This window comes from Phyllostomus discolor, chromosome 3, assembly GCF_004126475.2.
Source record: "Phyllostomus discolor isolate MPI-MPIP mPhyDis1 chromosome 3, mPhyDis1.pri.v3, whole genome shotgun sequence".
NCBI lineage: Eukaryota > Metazoa > Chordata > Mammalia > Chiroptera > Phyllostomidae > Phyllostomus > Phyllostomus discolor.
In genome coordinates, this window is record NC_040905.2 from 23,963,258 (window position 1) to 23,984,750 (window position 21,493).

Genomic DNA, 21,493 nt, shown 5'->3' on the forward strand with positions numbered 1-21,493 from the left:
AATCCCAATTATTTTAACTGCTAAGTTATTGATATCACGTAAGAGACAGTGATGCTCCTTCAAAGTTTCACTTAGTCCCCAAATATGCCAACAAACATCACATTGAAGTCTGGGTTCTCAGACAAACACAATCGACAGGAGGTAATACATATAAGCAGATTTATTACAAGGAACTAGATCGTGCAGCTAGAGAGGCCGAGAGACCTGAGATCTTCAGCTGGAAAGCTGGAGACCCGGGAGGGCAGGTGGGATGATAGTTCCAGCGTGAGTCTGCAGGCCTGAGAACCAGGAGAGCTGATGGGGTACGTTACAGTCCGAGTCCAAGTCCTTGTCCACTGGCATGAGAAGATGGATGCCCGAGCTTGAAGACAATCAGGCAGAGAGAGAATTCCTTCCTACTTAGCCTTTCATTCCACTCAGGCCTTTAATGGGTTGGATGGTGCTCACCCACCCAGACGGAGGAGGGCGAGCTGTTTCAGAGTCCACCAGTTCCAAACTTCGGCTCACCCACACGCACTCTCACACACCCAGAACAGTGTTTAGCCAAATGTCTGGGCACTCTGTGTGGCCCAGTCACCTTGACACATAAAACTAACTGTCACCACTAAAATGGCAGTTACGACAGACTGGTAGAGATGACACTTCCTCCCCCTTCCTCCTATTTCCCTGTGAAGGAATTTCCATGCAACCAGAACATCCTGCCCTCCCTGACATCTCTCACTCCTTCTGAGGGGAGAAGTGAATTAACTGACAGTAGAGTTTGGAAGAAACAGGTTGCCTTAAGTGGCTTAAACTCTGGGCGCGGGGGAGGCGGGGGAGGGGGGGGGGGGTGCGGTGCATTACCAAACTTGGACTGTGAGGCCTCAATGAGCACCAGCTCTGGGAGCCCCGGCCATCTCACTGGATTGTTTCAGGTATAACATGTGAAATGCCGCAGTTCATTCTTAAACTGCACAGTCACCACGTGGCCTGGTGACACAGGTAAGACGGAGGATACAGAAGAGAGCAGACTAGCCTCCCAAGACTCTATGATGGGTAACATTGCAAGCTCCAAAAGAGATGTTGAAGTCCTAACCCCCCATAGCTTGGAATGTGACCCTGTTTGGAGTGGGGTCACTGAAACTGTAATTCGTTAAGATGAGGTCATAGTGGAGTAGAGTGGGTCCCTAATCCAATGTGACTGGTGTCCATATAGGAGAGAAGAGATAGAGAGGCACAGCCACGTAAGGAGGATGCGATGTGACGACAGAGGCAAAGACTGAGATTCTGCAGCTGCAGGCAGGGAACCCCAGGGACTGCAAGGAAGGATTCTTTCCTACAGGTTTCAGAGCTAGTGTGGTCCTGCCAGTACCGTGACTTCTGGCCTTCTAGACTCCAGAACCACAAGACAATAAATTTCTGTTGTTTTAAGGCACCAGGTTTGTGGCATTTTGTTATGGCAACCCTAAGAAATTAATATAGAGTAATACAGCATCATTCCTTACAATTCTAGACAAACACTGAGACATACAGAAAGGTTCCTTATGGGGCTGTACAATGCAATCCAAGGCAACATCAGCCTTTTGCTAAACATCCTAGGATAAGTGCACATGCCTCAGTTAGGGGCAAGGTGCCTGCATGGCCCTCGGTTTGGAGGTGCAGCAGGCCAGGCACAGCCAGCAGAAGCAGCAAGAACATCAGGATGCATCCACCCAGCACTCAGTGTCCCCTCCACTGCCAGGGGCTGGGCGCTACTGTCTGCTGACCCGGTCTATCTGTTCATTGTTAACACTAATGACAACTGCTCACAAAGCATTTTCTATGTGTCAGGCAGGCAATTCAGCAGTCTTTACACAGATTTTATTCTGAGGCTTGAAATAATTTGAGAGGTAAGCATCTGTATCTCTATTTTTAGGAAGGAGAGACTGAATCTTGTATAGGACCAACAAATCATGGGGCCTGATTTTGTGGACAGGGTGTCCTGAGTCCAAAGCCCAGCTCAGTCCTGAAGACATTTCTGGACATGAAGAAGCAGGTGAATTCCACAATTTAAACACTGAAGGATAAATTATTAGAGTGTCAGGGATAACACAATACAAGCCTCCCTCGATATTATTCGTGGACATATTTCTCAAGACATGAGGGATCTTCAAAGACCAAAATACGAAAGAACTGTCCTTATTGAGAGACTGCACTGAAGCATCGTTTTCTGAATGGGCCGGGAAAAACAAGACTAGGCAGAGAAATCAAACATTGGTTTCCAATGCTCTCACTGTATTTTAAGGTCCAGAGCAGTAAGAAGGAGAGTGCCACAAAACTGGTTTAATTCTTAATTTGTTTTCCAGTATCACAGACTTTGGAATATTACCTTCTACAAACACTGCAGAAACACAGCTTTTGGAACCTACAAACAGGTTAGTACACAGACGGCCTTGCAAGGACCCCGCATAAACACTATTGCGCAACTGAGCTCAGATTTTGCAATAGGTCATCATCGCCCTTGGGATACGGTCTGACATCAGCCTGACATGTCAGACATATTTGCCAGTCCCCTCTGTCCCCCACACTCTAGCACTCCACCCACCACCCATAGGCACCACTTCCTGCGTGTACTCAAGTCTGGAATCATGCACTCCGCAACAGTGTTTTCTCAAACTTTAATGTGTCTGGGAAGCCCCCAGAAAACTTGTTAAAACGCAGGTCAGAAAGGTCTGGGGTGAAGCCTGAAATTCTGCTTCTCTGCTAAGTTCACAAGGATTCCTGCTGCTGGTTCTGGATCCTAGGCTGGGTGATTCACTCGCCCGGGGCTGGGTGACCAACCAATGTTTGCAAGCTTCCTGGAGCTTTCACACTCTGAGCATTGCGCCACATGCGGGCATGACTCCTTCTTCCCATTCCCACTGTGTACCTCTCTCACCAAGCACAGCCTAGATCAAACACCAGCTCCTCTGTGGAGCTTCAGAAAGATCCACTTCCCCAGGCACCGCTGAGCCTTCCTCCCTCCGAGTCTATGCTGGTTTCTTAAGTAACACATGAAAGAGAATTAAAGATCTCCTTCATTTCTTTGTCTTTGCCACAGATTGTCCTTCTGGAGGGCAAGGAGGATGGCACCGCTCTGCCACTTCTTATCCTCGCTGCTCTACACAGTGCCTGACACAAAGCAGGGGGTAAATTGGGTTAGCTGGATAAATGAAACGGACTGAACAGGCGGTGATTTGAAGAGTTTGCACTTTCTCCATCCTTCAAAATCAGGTCACTGTTTCATCTCCAATTCTTTTAGTCCTTTGTGCCGTGTTGACTCTGTCTTGTTGACTTGTACTCATTTTTTACAGATTCTTTAAAAAATATGTCATTACTTTTGGTTGGCTGTAATTTTAAATCATAGAGCCTTATTGTGAAGAATGGCATCCAGAAAAAAAAATGTTCCTTAATTCAAATCACTTAACAGCTGCATCACGCTAACCAAACGGGTTTGCTCTCTGGCCCAGTACGCTACTTCTAAAATGGTTAGAACACTGGCACCTGCCCCATTGGCTCTGAGGTTAAATGAATTCATTCATATAGATAGATATAGATATAGATATAGGTATAGATACAGATATGCAACACACTTAGAACTGTGCACTATAGAATGATTAGCTTTTGATATCCTTTATGCCTTTCAGTGTCTATAAAGACATGCTCCTTGCTACTGAAAGCACTGAAGGCCAAGTTTGTACCCTTCTGCTTTCCCTCTGTCACCTGCTGAATGACACGATCTTCTGCCGCTGTCTCAGGCTCTCCTTGACATGCTCCGCTTCACTTTCCTACAACACTTCAAACAACGTGCTGTTTTCTGCTTTGGCATTCTTGCCTGTCTCGGCCCATTTGCGGTGTTTCTCCTATTAATACTATTCTTAAAGATTTCGCATCACTTTTACCTTGATTCTGCACCTGTCTTTATCCCCTTTATTTGGGGTTTAGAAATTTGAGCCTGTAGGAGATCCATTCACACTGGCTCCAATTTCTGCTCATTGGGAACTGTCTCAATTAAATGATTAGAATTTCATTTTTTAGTTTTTTATTTTATAACCTTTCCTGTCATGATGTTTTCTAACTTCTGAGAGATAAAAAGTATCAGCAAAGAATGTCTGCATGTATCAGATGCTCTCTCTCAGCAGAATGAAAATGAACATATTTGAGAAGCTGGGTGGCCCATCACCACTCTTTTCTCACTGCTACAACATAAGGCTGTGTCATTCATACATCCAATACTTGCAAATAATTACTGTTTTGGCTTTTTTCTCCTTTTATTATAATAAACATGAGTTATTTCTAATGTCAAATAGATAGATTTCCAATTAAGTATGTAAAACATCACTTTTATATTGTGCCCCTCCCAATTCTTTCTCTTGGTCTGTTACTTCTGAAAAAATAAAAGTGTATTTCATCCTAACAAGTTTAAAAGTATCAAAACTGAAAATTAAAGCCCTGGCTGGCATAGCTCAGTGGATTGAGCGTGGGCTGAGAACCAAAGTATCGCAGGTTCAATTCCCAGTCAGGGTACATGCCTGGGTTGCAGGCCACGGCCCCCAGCAACCGCACATTGATGTCTCTCTCTCTCTCTCTCTCTCTCTCTCTATCTATCTCCTTCCCTTTCCTCTCTAAAAATAAATAAATAAAATTTTTTAAAAACTTAAAAAAAACCCTGAAAATTACAAAGGATACATTGCTGTATTACCTATGTAAGAAAAACTCTGCAAACTCCAATGTGTTGTCATATATTCAAAGAGAAAGTTTTAAGCTAACTTCAAAAGCCTAAAAGAGGAATATGCTTTGAGTTAAAAGAAAACATTTACACCTCACATATTAATTTGTAAACGATTCCCTGTTTTAATCTATTTTTTCTAATATTGGCCATCCACAAATCTGGCCCAGTCACTTGTGAGCAAGAAGTCTTTGTGTGTGGTTAACACACCGGGAGAACACAATTCTACAACGCAAAGACGAAAGACATGGTGAACAAATGCTGGCAAGATTTTTATGAAATAGCTGTCACATCAGGAACTTTAACAGATTATTTAAAAATTGCTATATTCAGCACCTCAACCATCACATATTAATTGAGCAAATTGGAATGAGGCTGACCTCTAGTTCAGTCTGAGAAACCCCGCATGTGTAGATGTAGGTGTTCCTTTTCCATAAGAAGAGGCCAGGGCACCCAAGGGAGACACGCAGGGAGGATATGATACGTGCTAACAGACTATTTTCTAAGAGGGTTGCTTCTCAGTCTATGAGATGGAAAAAAACAAAATGTTTTCAAGTTCCTAATTCATAGGAATACTTTGTAACATGCAACAAAAAAGAAAAAAGGAAAAACTGAAAAAACAAAAACACATAAAATAAAAGTCCACGCTCACCCCTTTGGGTGTTACAGCATGGTAAGTTGTTATACCAGGTGCTAATGGCCCGTGATTTCTGCATTTAGCTTGATATAGACAAAGAGTTCACAGACTATCACAGACCACACTCTGATGATCACTCTTCTATGATAAGCTACTAGAAAAAAAAAACCTGCCTGAAAATGAGTCAGAACCATATCCATCCCAAGTACTGTTGTTTCTTACCTGGCCTACAACAGACTTTTCTTCCGGTGGGCCTCCCTCAGTGCCCACTCCAGGGCCACACAGCTGCCAGAGCAGGTCTGCCCCTGCTCATAGTCCTCCAGGGCGCCTACCTGCTCCTAGAATAAATCCATAACACACACCTGGTCTAGAAGCCCCTGCAAGGACTGGTCTGCCTCCTACTCCAGAGTCATCAGTTCTCCCCTTTGCTACTGTGTTGCAAATATACACAGGGCATTGCTCAGAAAAGCCCTAAGCTCCCTCCAGGTCCAGGGCCTTCCCACACGTTCATCTCTCATCATAGAATTCTGCACCAACACTCGTCCACCCTGTGAGTTCCAAACAGCTGCAAATGTATCACCATTCATCCCACAGAGTGCTGGGTCAATGCCCCTGTGCTCAAATCTGGGTGGCTCTGTGACTGTTGTGATTAACAGAATATGGCAGATGTAATGGTGTGCCAATATCTGAACCCAGGCATCAATACTTCCTGCCTCTTAAAACACTCTTTCTAGAAACTTCAGCAACCTCAGCAACCACATAAGGAGTCCAGTTACCCTGAAACCATCCTGCCAGGGGTCACATGCAGGCTCTCCAATAGACAGCCCAGTCATCCAAGTCAAGGATCAGGCACCCGCTGTTGACCTTCTACCAGAGATGTCCAACCGTTTGGCGTCTCTGGGCCACACTGGAAAAGAGCACTCGTTTTGAGCCACACATTAAATATAATGTGACACATATTCACAAAACAATGTCACAATGTTTTAAGTAAATTTATGATTCTGTGTTGGGCTGCATTCACAGCCCTCCTGGGCCACATGGGGCCCGTGGGCCTCAGGTTGGACACCTCTAGACCATCTTATCCACCAGCCGAATACTACCAGAGTCCTCAGTCCATTCCACATGGAGCCACAGAAATACAGTCAAGCCCATATTTCTGACTGAAAATAAATTGTGAGATATAATACAATGGTTGTTAAGTCACTAAATGTCAAAGGCAGAATAACGGCTTCCCCAAAGATGCCCACGTCCTAATCCCCAGAACCATGACCATGTTAGTTTGCACAGTAATAGGGAGTCTGCTGATGTGATTGCATTCGAGATTTTGAGATGTGAGATTCCCCTGGATTATCCCATTGGGCCGAAAGTAACTACAAAGGTCTTTACAAGAGGAAAGCAGAAGGAGCGGAGTGAGAGGGAGAGAGATTTGGGGATGTTATGCTGCTGGCTTTGAAGATGAAGAATCAGACCATGAATCAAGCTGAGAAATGCAAGAAACAGATCCTCCCCCAGAGACTCTGGAAGGAACACAACCCTGCCAAGACCTTGATTTCAGCTTTCTGAGACTCAGGTAGGTCATCTGACCATCAGAACTGTAAGATAATAGGTTTGTGTTGTATTAAGTCACTAAGTTAGCAGTAATGTGTTACCATAACAACAGGACATGAAGGCATTCAATTTTAGGGTAACGTGTTATACAGTAATAGACAACTAGAACACAACTCTCCCACTCCATCACACTTCCCCAAACACAGACGTTCGCTTAAATAATCACCTGGCTAATTCCTGTTCATCATTTAGATCTCAGCTTAAATATTTACTCCTAGGCATGTATTGAAGGATACATTCTTAGTGTGGGATTTATCTTTGAGATCACAGAATATCTGTGTCCCTGCAAAATGAAAAGCTCCAGAAAGTCAGGTCTGTGTCTACTTGGCTCACCAAGGAGTCTCCACTTCCCAGGCACAATACTTTCAGTAAATAGTTGATGAGTCAGCAAATGACTGAGTAAATGAATACAGAACACATCAGAATACATGCAATGTACTGGAACCTTAGTTTGTGAATGAATATAAAGGAGAAAAATTGTGTTGGAAAAAGAAATGTCCTGAAATGGATTATTTTAAAAAATCATGAAAGCTGGTGACCACTGCATAGATGGTACTGAGTCCATACCTGAGTACTGGGGGTGCAAAACAGGAAGGTGGATCTTTATTCAAAAGTCTCAACCAATAATGAAAAAAGTCCAACAGTTGAATTTTGGGTCATATTACATTCAATAAAAGTCCAAAAGCAGTTAGTCAAAGAGACATTTTCAGCCCTTAAAAAAGAACCAACTTGAATTTTCTATAAATTGTTTTGTAACAACAAGGAAAGTTGGACAATACTGGGAAAAATCTATAATTATGTCACTCAGTGATAACCGTTGATAACATCTTGAAATATGTCCCCTCAAATATTTTCATTTTCAGGTATAATCCTATGCACAAGTGGGATCACCTAGGAAATGCTGCTTAATCATCTGCATTTCTCATACATATTTTCTCACATCATTAAAAATTGCTAATACACTGTATGTTTTTAATAGCTAAAGAGGGCTTTGACATTCCAGTATCTCAATATTTTACCAACATTTTTATAATATGAAAATTAAGAAGCATAAATCTACAAATACATTTATGTTTTTAAGGTGATTTCCTATTGTGAAACTTCTAGATCAAAGTATGTACACATTTGTCAAGACTTTCAATTCATATATGTCAGCATTTCCTGGTTGTGCAGAATAAAAGCTGTTTGAGAAATAAAATACACTATTTGAAGATTAACAACATACACTAACACATCAAAAGCTCTAAGAAATGGAGCAATAAAAAAGAAACTTGTGTTGAACTTTGCTAAATGGAAAGACATACATTTTTAACAACAGAAAGATCTTTTCTACCCCCCAGAGCTTGCACTACTCAGGCATGTGCTGGTGACTTCTTTAGCTTTCTGGAAACTTTTGTTTTTATGCTTTGAAAGGTTCTTCTACCTCAAGAATATATATAAAAACCCATTGTATTTAATTAGAACACTTAAATCTTTCATCCAACAAGAATTTTATTTTGGCATCAGAAACACATTAGAGCCCTGATGTTCCTTTCTAAAACGAGAAGCTGATTTTCCTGCTAGCATTAGGATGTATCTACCAAGCTTATCTCCCTTATCCATTCATAAGGCCTTCTTTCTCATATGCTGAATTCCCATTTGTAACTAAGTCCACCTCGAGCCCTCTGATCCATTACATTGAACTCTAACCTACCACATTTCTTAAATATTTGTAAGTGTATAATATATTTTTATGACATCAAGAAAATGTTACTCTCATTACTCATTTCCAAAAATTTCCTGGATATCCTCATGTGTAGATGGATTCACTCAACAAATGGGTTCGATGTACTTAAGTAATTCAACATACATAATGTTATACATATGTAATTAAATTAAATTCCATGTCCACATACGGTAGACTTATTCTTCCAGGTAAAGAAAGTAGAATTTGGTCCAGTTTTCAAATTAAAATCTTAGTGGGTTTCCATGGGAATTATGTTGAATTCATTTAAGAAAGACTTTTCCATACAAAGTCTTCCTGTCCCAGAACAAGGTAGGATGTGGAACTTCCATAAAGTAGCTCTGATTAAGCTGATGAAACTAAACCAACTAATATGCAAGGGCTTCATGATATAGACATCTATGTAGGTATAGATATGTAGATATCTTTTAAATTTAATTCTCAATGACACATGAAATTAATATTATTACTCCTAGTTTACAGAGGAGAAAACTAAAGCTAAGTAACTTGTGTCACACATAAATAGAAAATTTTAAAAATCACAAAATTTTCTTTCACAGCTTTTCCCTTCTCTCATTTAAGAGTTCACCCTCTTACTTCATCTTCCAAATGTATCCCTTGACCAGAACTTAGCTCTTTGTAAATCTCTGAGATTATATGAATTCCCTTTCCAGTCCCTGTTGACCAGCCCTCATCCAGCTAAACAAACCATATGAACTTTATCCAGCTAAGCAAAACATGCAACTTTATAGTTTCTCAGTTTATAGGAAATAGCATGTAGCTAGCAAGAGATAATCTGAGGTCCAGGTTGGTTCCAAGTTAATTCCTTTCTTAAAAAGATATTATTTTCTCCTTTAGGAATGCTTTTTCTAACATTTTCTTCATAACAACCATTGAACCCCAAAAAATCTAAACACGTTGGTTAGCTGGACAGCCATATTTTGTGCCAATTTAATGAAACTTACTTCTCCAATTTCATTATTTAAAGAACCACAGGTTCTAATTTGGTACTTTAAGATATCAGTAAATGAAGAATTGAAACAATTCAATGCAATGAGGTTAAGAGATTAAAAAAGGATTTAATAAAATTAAATAGGTGAGGGGAAAAAATACTTTTGCTTTGCCCTTAAAATTAAGGCCTGGAGGCTGAAAAGGCCTGGAATTCTAAGTTTCTACATTTATCTCCTTTGGTGATCTCAAAAATTCTGTGAGAGAAAATGGTTATTTATAGAGTAAGTATTCATAGACAACTTCTTTTGGCATAAAATTATTAAAACAAATGAAAACATAGAAACTAGAAATATCCTCTCTTCTACCTTCCTTCCAACGTATCTATTTTACTTAGAGAAGTTACTTGTTCCCTAACACAGAAGGCAACCAAAAGTAAATTTATGGAACTATTCCCATCATGTGACTTCAGTTCCCCTAATAATAGCATTCCTCTTTATTTTTCTGAAAAGGAACTATACTTCTAATATATTACCTTGGCTTTGCAAAGCTTTTAAGAATCCCAGTCTTTATGACTACAGTTGGAAAGCTCAAGAGGGCTACTCCTTCTCAAAATCTTGAATAAGAACCCATTCATTTATTCAATAAACAGTTACCAAATGTTTATTATATATCAAATATGGTGGAGGCCACTGGATATACAAACCTAGATAAAACACCGTCCTCCCCTCAAAGAAGTTCAAGCAATTGCAGAAATAACACAATGGAAGTCTCAGTGGAAATCATACACAAAACTCTTACACAGTAGATATCTCTTTTTTTAAGATTTTATTTATTTATTTTTAGAGAGGGAAGGGAAGGAGAAAGACAGAGAGAGAAACATCAATGTGTGGTTGCTGGGGGTCATGGTCTGCAACCCAGGCATATACCCTGACTGGGAATCGAACCTGCGACACTTTGGTTCTCAGCCCACGCACAGTGGATATCTTGATGGAGCTGTGGCCTACTACTTGTCTCTGCACCAGATGATGCTTGTCTGGGAACATTTGAAGACCTGATGGGGAAGGCCCTACATAAATTACACCTTTTGTTGCTGAATAATTGAAATTCTTATTGGCAAATGAAACCTCATACTATAGGAATATAATTAAATTGCAGGAATTTATAATGCATAATACTATAAATTGATACAATCAATGTGTACTCGTTCCTTAAAAAATGCATTTGTCTCCATCTCTAACATCACTAAAAGTGAGCCCACCACAGGAACCCTTTGCTTGATTCCAAGATTTATGTCTTGAACACATTTCTCCACTAAAAGGTCCCAGACTCTATGGGCATGACTGATTTTGTGCCGTGGGCAGAAAGAAAAATAGAGTGGATCTGGAACATTCTTTTGTGGTCAGAAAGTAAGGATTGTTTTACAGCATGATTGTCTGTGCTGAAAGGACAAAGGAGATTCTTGAAGGTTTTCCACAGAAGTTGTGAAAGTCAAGTATCAAAGAAAAGAATAAATATTAATAATGGAAACGATGTGTTTGTAATTAGACTCAAAAGATAAAAGTTAATATAAATACTAAGTTAATATGGTATATAAAAAGCTGTTATATACAATAAAATATAAGAATAATAGAATGCTTAAGCCTGTGTTAACTGTAATTGTAGGGGAGTGTTAATTGACAAACTCCTCAGAAGCTTGCTTCTGTTGTTATCTTTTTAAGTGGGGTGATGACAAAAAAAGGCAAATGAAGTCTTGAAATCCAGCCCTTCGCTGATTTCCACTGGAAATCCACCCCCTCCAAGCATTTTGTGACCTTAGAAAAGATTGACTTTTCGGGGACTGAGGAAGGTGTCACCTTAGGAGCCCTACTCCTTACGATGTGGAAACATCTCTCCAGTTCTCCCACCCCCCATCTTCCCATGCATCTCCCCCTTCCGTCTCCTGGGTACCCCCTGCGTCTCCTTCCTTTACAGCCCAGAATCTCTCTACTGTGGAGAGAAATCTGTTTTTCTCAAGCCCACATCTGAAAACTCAAAACACGTGCGGATACTTGTAAGAACAAGTGCCCTTCAGTGCACAGGCGGCCCACCCCACCCTGGAGGGCAGTCCGTATCATAGACAGTAGAAATCCTCCCAATTCCATTTATAAATAACTGTGTTACTATCTGCTTCCCACAGACTATTCTTATAACAATCCTTTACTTATCTCTTAATAATTACAACTAATGTCTAAGTAACTTATACACTATTCCCTCCATAATGTGGATTTGCTATGCTTAGCAAATATATAGGACGTAGAGGAACGTGTTTTACAACTAAAGTGTTTTTCTCTCATTACTCGTTAATTAGTCCTACAGCCTTGGGAAGTGAGGACTTCCTGAGGAAGTTAGTTTATCCTCAGCAAGTTATTTCCTAGTCAAAGAGGAAGTAAACACACATGTTAACCTGATTTTTAAGGTCAGACTATGTCCGCCACTGTAAAGGTCAAATATTTCCAGTATCAAGACGTTTATTCTAAAACATGGCTACACAACCCCCTCCACATGCCCCCTTTGCCTTAGATCAGTGCAGAAGCCTTCCCGTTAGTGTAAATCCTGCAAAGGCCCAGAGAAAGGTGGCAGAGTGCAGAGCGTCACAGAGTGACGGCTTGTTTGTCACTGACGTCTCCAACTACGTGTGATCCACTGAACACCTGGTACAAAGACTGGGCAGCCGCTTTCTACTGAAAGGTTTAGTGAACACTGGATGTTCAAAGCACTTGTAAACCCATTCAAAGTTTCCGGGAGGCGAGAGGGGGTCTGTTTAGAAGCCCCCACTGTCCCCCATGTGAATCCAGATGACTTTCCCCAACTCCTCACATCCTCACACACCACACGATCTCCTTCCACCCTTCCACCTTCTACTCACACAGCAAAATGCCAAGTCCAAGGCCACCAGGAGCCCTCCCCCAACTCCCCCACCCCAGGCTTATCCTTCTTCCTCTCCAATAACAGCACTTCTTCTGGCCACTTGGGACAGTTTCCTATCACCCCAAATTAGTATTACTCTTTAACTGCTTCATAAGTAGTTGCGTCCCCCAGCAATTGCTAAAGTTCTGGAAGCAGTAGATTCTGCCATGAAGTCAAATCCCATAGGGAACCGAAGAGCAAACAGCAGGATATTGTGAAGGATGCCTGTTTAAGACGAGAGGCAAGGATGGGGACTCAGAAGCTACAGGGTGGACACTCCACCTAAATCCGTCCGAGTAAACCCAAGAGCAGTTCTGAAAATTCCTCCAGAAGAGAGAACACATGGGGAAGGAGGGGTCATTCCCTGGGCTGCCAGTCTGTGAGGGACAGACACTGTGTACCCTGTAAGTGCCAAACATGTATTTGAACCTGGATTACATCCCTTAATCAATCCCCATTGAATTAAATTCCTAAAGGTATCAATAAGAAATCTTAGGAATAATCCAAGCCTTCATTACAAATAGACTTGGCAGTACTTACATGGATCAGAATGCCTATCCCTGGAATATATTGATTATTTATTGAGTGTTTTTCGGCAAATGGCAAAATGTAGGTGAAAGAAATAAACATAGAATAATTTGTCCATGAGATTAGAATATTAAAGCTCTGACTTTTTTCTCTCTCCCAGCTCTACATAAAGACACTGAGAGATTCTGGGTACCTCAAGTAGTACTTTAAGATGCCCTTAACCAAATTTCCTTCTGAGCCTATTAAATGCCATTTTTGCCATTCTGGATGATTCATTTGGAAAGATAATTCCCTCAAGAAATTAAACTTAGTTCTTGAGTCTGAGAGGGTATCAGGATTTCGTTGTCTATTTGTAGGCTTATATAACAATTTTTTGGATACAGAGCTGAGAAGCTCCCCACTGCTTAAACTCATCATAGGATGCAACTTTGACTTCTTTACTGGACTGGGCAGACTGCTTCTGTCACGTGCCTAAACCACCAGGTGTAATCCGTGCGATTTTTCAAAAGTCACCTAACTTGCAATTAGGCAGTAGCTTAAACAATGAAAGAAGCTTGGTGACCAAGCAGTGAGTTGCTAATTTAATTACCAAAACACATTAAGCTTCCGCTAAAGCCTCTCAAAAGCTTTCCTCAAGGATCCTGAAATGTTCAGAGATAGTTTAAAGTTGACATGTTAATTTTTAAAGGTGAAACAAATCTTTGTGATAATCGGTCATCCCCTTCCTCATGCGAAGACTAAAAGCTCCTAACACTATATTTCATATTTTAGGATCTCTCTCCTCTGAAGGTACCCCACCCAAACTTCCAATTAAAATAGGGTCATTTTGTAACTGTTTTAAAAGACACTTCTTTAATGTCATTTTCTTTTTCCAGTTCTTTGCTTTTGTTCCCTTTTCCTATGTTATCTGTTTTCACTCTATCTTCTTCTGCATCACACATAGAGTATTTGATTGTAACAGACTGCTTCCAGGTACACACCAGTCTTTCAAGGCTCATGCTCTGAGATTGCTATCTTCTACTTGTGTACATTTCAAATTAAGGAATAATTTCCTGGCTCAGTTTTAAAGGGAAACAAGCAATGCAACCATGCAGTACTCTTGTATTACATACACGACAGACCATACATTATAATTAACTTACATATCAGTTTCAAACCCCAAGTCTATCTGGTGTCTATGTTAAGGGCATAGTTATGGTACCTCTTAAACTAACCCCCAATATAAAATCAGCTCGGAATATTGACTTTTGCTATTTATAACTAAGGATTTAAAGTCAATTTGTAAACTATACATAGGTCATGAAAGTGTCCCCTTGTATATACTGTTGGCAACATGGACACAGTTATGAGTTGGCATTTGAAAAGGAACTTCTCTAAGTACTTTCAATGTTTACTTTTATATAAACTTATAAAAATAATTAGTATAAAATTCTTAGTAGATTTGCATGATATTTATAAGGCAGGCATTAAAAATTAATCTTAGTCAGAAATCACAGCTCATAGCTTATCTTTGCTACTTGCTAAATTTATTCGACTTTGGGCCACCCCAATTCTCTGGGAGTCTCCTACCTGTTTCATCTGCCAAATGGAAACTTTTATGTCTACATCTCAAAAAAAGTGTGAGGATGGATGAAACAAAGTCAAATGCAATAATGCTCTTGTAAGAGCATGAAATAATGTACTCCGAAAAATGGTGGATTTGTGGGGTAGTCAAAGAGGCTTTTTAGAAAACGGAATCCAACTTGAGTTAAAAGCATCATCCTTTTCTTCCTGAGTGATTCATGTGACTTTTGTTTGAAGAGTACACTTAAGAAGTAGAAAGAAGATGATACAAAAAAGACAAAGAGAATAAAAACAAAGCCAGATGGCTAAGCATTTTCCAAATAACTCTATTTAAAATTGCTCTAATTTGGGCACTGAAAACATGAGAACCCATGACTATATAAATAAACTGGTGATTTTAGCTTCAACGAAAAGAATATTACCACATATTTTTCACAAATCAACTCATTTCACATGGGTCAAATGAAACATTTTAAAATGAACTCCTCTCAGGGAGTTGATTAAATAGGCAATTTCACAAAGTACTATTGAATCTATGGAAAGGTATTTTAAAACCATGAGCTGTCTTCAAAGCAGTTTTTCCATCTCTAGCTAAGAAGCTAATCTACTCAAGTAGGTTAGGATCCTTTTACCATCGAAGAAGTAGTTCCCATCCGAATGACTGATCTCCTTGGGCTCAACAATCTTTCTCAAATGCTTCAGAACAGCCTGCCCCAGCTCTGTAAACAGCCCAAACTAGACAGCTAGAAATCGGGTGGACAAGAGAGAATTAACTAGTTTCATGCTCAGAAGGGAACTGCTTTTTTAAAGGCTATGCTTTTTCCTAATTTGACTGCCACTCACCAGAACAATATAGTGTCAAATTCCTACTTGACAATTTTTTTAGACGTCTAATCTTGAGCAAATGTTTTTGTTTCTCTGTACCACAGGTATTTCTTTGTACAATGATTATATTAGATTAGAAAATAGTCTTTTTGTAGCTCTAAAAACCCTATGATTCTATGGTTCTCTTGCTTGATAACCAGCATTTACAGCCATCACATCTATAAACTATGTTGTCAATGAATTCAATATCTGAACTTGAGTATGTCTAAAGAGCAACTGGACGAAGCTGACTTTTCATCAGCCAGTTATAGTTGGTCTTTGAACTAACCACTTCACCTTCCTCCAGCTGGAGAGAGGACTGAGTTGCTGGGATGCTGCCCTTAAAGCCATATCCACACACCCTCTCATCCGTGAGAGGAGTCCAGGCTCAGCTCGCTGTCTCTGGGAAGAGTCATCATGATGTAACCCAACCCAGATGCTCCTGCTCAAGGCTGGCGGCTGTGTGCTCTGTTCCAGCCACGGGCTGGATGTGACTTTCAGAGCTGCAAGTCAAAGCCCATTCTTTCCAGTACAAGAGAACACTGTGTGGATGAATATGACTGAAAAAAAAGTAGAAGAAAAACAATACTAACACAACTGTAAAGAATTATGCTGTGGCTTAAGATGTTGGAATGTAGATTTTGTCTGGAAAAATGGAAAGTTTACAGCTTTCTACATTTGAACCCATACCCCCTATAGTGTCAGGATACCAGGAACTTAAACGGTCACAAGAAATATAACAGCATTAAAGTCTGTGCCACTTATTAGGGACAAAGCACTACAGGCCACCAATTCTTTAAAAAGGGGTGTGGCTTTAAAGTCACAAAATTAATTAGGATATGCAGAATTTGTGTATGAGACTTTGAACCAGAACACTATTATTAGGTCAAAGATGCCATTCTGTCTTGTATCAAAACCAAATTGTGCCTTGGCTGCTGTGGCTCAGTGGATTGAGTGCTGGCCTGTGAACCAAAGGGTCACTGGTTCGATTCCCAGTCAGGGCACATGCCTGGGTTGTGGGCCAGGTCCCCAGTAGGGGTCACGTGAAAGGAAACCGCACATCAGTGTTTCTCTTCCTCTCTTTCCTCCTTCCTTCCCCTCTCTCTAAAAATAAACAAATTAAATATTTTTTAAAGATTTTATTTGTTTATTTTTAGAGAGGGAAGGGAGGGAGAAATAAAGAGAGAGAGAAACATCAATGTGCGGTTGCTGGGGGCCGTGGCCTGCAACCCAAGTGTGTGCCCTGACTGGGAATCGAACCTACGATGCTTTGGCTCACAGCCCGCGCTCAATCCACTGAGCTATGCCAGCCAAGTACAAATAAAATCTTTTAAAAAATAAAAATAAAAACAAATTGTATCACCATCTGTGCCCACCATGCCTAGGGAAACAGCTTTATGACCTCAAGTGGATTAGTTGAAACGTTGGATAAACAGCACGAACACAGGTCCTTAGTAAAGAAACAGACTTGCTAGAGCACAGGTGGCAGATACAAGGCCCGCGGGCTGAATCCGGCCCTCCACCTTGTTTTACCTGGCCCGGCACCTTGCAGCAACACCAAGCTCCTTGCCCTTAGGTAAGGAGTAGTTACACTTATACAGTCCTAAAACTACATTCGGCACTTTGAAGGCCACTGCAATGCTGATGTGGCCCCTGGTGAAAATGACTTCGACCACCTTGTGCTAGAGTGACTGAATGGGATGCCTCAACCATTAGGGCTGGGTGCTAGAATACTTTTTTCCTGTTATCCAGGAAAAGCTAAAAAAAAGTGTTTGGAGAACCTGTGGGTCTATAATCTCTCCTGTCTTCAGATATGTACTATGATAAGTCAACTCTGACTAGGTACCATGCACGGTGCTATAAACACTAATCCCAAAACTCATTATTCTGGCTGCCAGGCTAGTTCTGGCCCCAAGGTCAGAGTAGCTCAGAGAAGCTTTCAGTGGCAGCCCTGCACTTTGTACTCACCCTCTTAACAGGTCATCTTGCTGTTGCTCATGACCTCATCCCAAAGGGCGGGCAGCGTTTGCAAAGGACAGTTTGTGATGATTTGGGTACAAGTCTGAATGAAGGACCTGCAGAAGCAGCAGCTCCCCCAACACTCTTTTTCATGCACACAATTCAAGAACTTTCAGGAAACTTCCTGAGTTGACAACTATCACCACAATCCAATTTTAGAATATTACCGCCTTCCTAATAACATCCTTCATGTCTGTTTACAGTTAATCTCCACTCCTACCGGCAGCCCCAGGTTCAGCGAAGGCTGCGTGAGTGCTGCCCCTTGCCCTCAGCTCCCACATCCTCATTTCATGTGCCGGCATACATTGCGTAGAGCAGTTACCTACACACCTTCCCTGGTAAGAAGCAAAGCTTGTGCCATCAGCTATCTTGTGGAGTCTGGGAGAAGTCCCGCACCGCTGCACAAAGCTTCCAACCCAGCTATCACAGGGATGGGCACCGTTTTCAATGGGTGCAGGAAAATTCAATATCATCCTTCACAATAGGTACCATTCTTAGAAATCAGTATCACTCAGACCTTAAAGCTGGGGATCGTGCCTGTGTGCCCATGCCTCCTGCAGACGATATTGATGAATGCAGAGGTGGAAAATCCTAAAGAGGATCAAGGAACTGAAGAAAATAACCATAATTAAATAGCTTCCAGAAGTACACCACTCACTCAATATTTTCTTCACATCCAAGGTTAAACATAGTTCTAGAACACAGCGGGGAGAGAACCAGGGAAGCATTTTTAGGTTTGCTCCTCTGTAGCATCTGTAAGAAATCAAAGTACACCGTCCGTCTCTTTGCCAGCATTGTACACACACATATTTTTCAGTAGGAGGAAATGCGCCTGCCGTCAAGGAAATGTGCTCTGCGGAGGCCGGAGGATGTGATGCCCTGATAGCTCATCCGCATGGTGGACCAGGGCTCTGTCGCCTGTGCCCTGAGACCGTCAGTTAGTCTTCGCCGCTGTGCTCCCATCATGGGAGACCAGGCTTCTCAGCCCAACTATGCAGCAAGCATCCCCGAAACACATCTTAATGTAACTAATACCCACCCCAAATTTATTATTAACAGTTTCAACTTTTCATTGATTAACAACAATAAAAAACAATTCATGCAAATAGAAAAAAACAATACTTTCTTTTATAGGTTTTCAGATATGCAAAAATATGAAGAGCATCTTTCAAAGGGATAGGGTTTTTCGACTTAAAAACTGTAAAAAATTTCATAATAACTTAGCCCAGTTGCTAAAAATCCTGTTTCATAGGAACATGACATTTTCCTACTTTTCTCTCCTGATCTCGCCCACAGCGCAACAGAGAATGCGTTGTGACAGAAATGTACAGATCATTGGCTGGGCCTGCACCAAAGAAATCGTTTGAAGGAAAAGCAAAATAAAATAACAATTTTACATCTCTATAGTGTATTTTTTGAAACATAAAAAGAAGACTTTGTAAATGCATTAAGTCCCACAGTCCCTTCCCCTAACCCTTTCAACACAGCACACATACTTTTGTATTTTCTCTTTTTGAAAAGGAGAATAAAACATTAAGAGAACTTAGGATAGGGAAGCACAGAGGGGACATTTAATGCACTTTTAACTTCTATTTTCACAGCCACTCAAATTAGACAAAGGACTATGACACAAGTGACCGTAAAACAATGGTGGAAAAAAGTAATAATCTTACAAAACATAGCTTTCTGAGTGCAGAAGCCCGTAAACACATTAAATCGATTTCCTCTCTGGCTTCAAAGAATGAAAACCTCAAAGGTGAATGTTTAGAATCAATTTGCCTGATTTGCACATTACCTTAACTGAATTTTGAGAATGATCTAATGCCCACATTTGAATGAACAGGCAGAAAATTAAAATTGGATTGCTACCTGGTGCCTCACTGCACAGAGGACGACACCCTCATCTGCTGGCTTTACAACGTGAGCAAAACAGCGCTAAGGCATTCAACACAGGAGGCTATGATCCAGTTACAAAAGCTGTTTATGCATCAGTCTGGGGGTAATTTACCCAGGGAAGGGAACCTGTGCTGCTTGAAACACACCCAGTCAAAGAACACCCAAAGAGAAGACAAACATAGCAGAAGAACACCACCATTATTAATGCACAAACTGTGATGCAGAGCAAGAGTAGTCAAACAGCTGAGACGACCGGCTTCAGGCCATGAACATGCTTCCCCGCATCCCAAACAGCAGAATTCAGCCTCCGAAACAAAGACTGGAAATGTGCTTCCACAGCATGCTGTACTCTTTAGGAAAGCAGGCTTTACACGATGTCACAAAAATCAGGTGACATCTCCCAGTCTTTCATTCTAAACGGCAGTAATGTCTTAACACTGGACCTTCATTCAACACTTAGTTTAAAACTACTCTCCAGAAATGAAGTCATTTAATTGTGTTTAACATTAAAGTAAAAGGAGCTGATTCCACGCTGGGGTCAACTTTCCACTAAATAACTAACACAGAAACAATTATTTCCACACTCAAACAAGCAGGCAATTATTCAAAAGCTTCTCAACTATTTATTGGGAAGCAGTGGAATTACAACATGGACTACATACAGTCAGATTCTTCATCAAGAACACCAGTGTGGCCAGTCCCTGACCTGATGGACAGGACTTTTCAGTTTTTCTGTAAATAGTCGAACGAACCTCCTTCCTAACTCTCAAACACTGGTGATTAGTTCAAGCTCTACAAATCACATGACGACGACCTGGCCATTGTCACAATCCTTAATTCCAGCATGCCTATTCTGAAAATTCTTGCACAGCCTTCAACTTTAGCACAAGGATTTTTTTCTATACCAAAAAAAGAGAGAGGTGGTATCATAAAGGATTCTCCGAAGTCAGCCCACTGTAATGTGACAAATCACAGCATGAGCCTTACAATCGAGACGCTTCAATCCCACGGAAACAACCGTAGTCGGCAGTGACACAGCACAACAGAAAAAGAAACTTGGGAAAACGTTTGCCTTCTCATTTTTAAGCGTTCATATGCTCCCAGTCAGCACAACAGAACTCAGACTCACACATTTTATTTGTCTTCCAAAAATAGCCAGCACTGGGAAGAGAGGGCACGAGATAATGAAGACCAGATGCCTACCTTCACTGGTAGCCACATTCTTCTGGGCTTGGGTGGGTGTGTGATCTGTACTTGAACTCACGTCGGATGAGATGCTTGAGCTGCCTTTGCCTAGAAAAAAACAGGAATGAGCAGCTTTTGAGTTTTATAATTTCAGAACTAACCGTGACTTTCACTCTGTCCCGTACCAAGCCACATCGCTTGCTTCCAAGAAAGGAGCCATAATACCAAGAAAGGAGTTTATTAGGTTTCTTGCCTTATGTATTCAGTATCTTTGGGGAAATGCCTGAGCCATGTCAGAGCAGAACTGAAGCCCTATTACCATCTCACTGGATTATAAACTCAGACAAGATTATAAAACACAGTCAAATACGATAATGTAATCTAATTTTGATGTACATGTGACTAAGAAAGTGCATGTGTGAAACACATCAATAGCATTAATTTTTTATTTGCAGCTATAAACTATACACCTTCCAGTAAATAACAAATGCAAAACTAAGAATGAGGCATTATCCAAGAAGGAAGAGCCTACTGGCTCCAAAAACCTGCCTCACCTTAAAAAAATAATCAAATTCCATTTTAATAGGTTCTTCTTTAGAAAAGAAAAAAATGCTTCATTTTTTAATGCAGTAATTTCGGGGGTGCTTCTCCATGCCAGGGGACATTTTGCAATGTCTGGTATGATTTTCCGTTGTCACAACTGGAAAGGGTACGCTCCTGGCACTAGTGGGTTGAGGCAGAGATGCTGCTTAAACATCTTAAAATACACAGGACAGCTACCCCACCGATCAAGAATGATCCAGCCCAAAACATCAATAGTGCCAAGGTTAAGAACCCCTAGTCTAAA

At 40.9% G+C, this 21,493-nt stretch overlaps 1 protein-coding gene across 1 annotated transcript in view; it reads right to left on the bottom strand.

Moving 5' to 3' along the window:
* Positions 1-21,493, bottom strand: part of FBXL7 (F-box and leucine rich repeat protein 7) — a 336,987-nt gene that overhangs the window by 220,244 nt on the left and 95,250 nt on the right. The window contains exon 2 of the mRNA XM_028523311.2: positions 20,665-20,754. Within this exon, the coding sequence (XP_028379112.1) occupies positions 20,665-20,754 (90 nt within the window). The remainder of the gene's footprint in view (positions 1-20,664; positions 20,755-21,493) is intronic.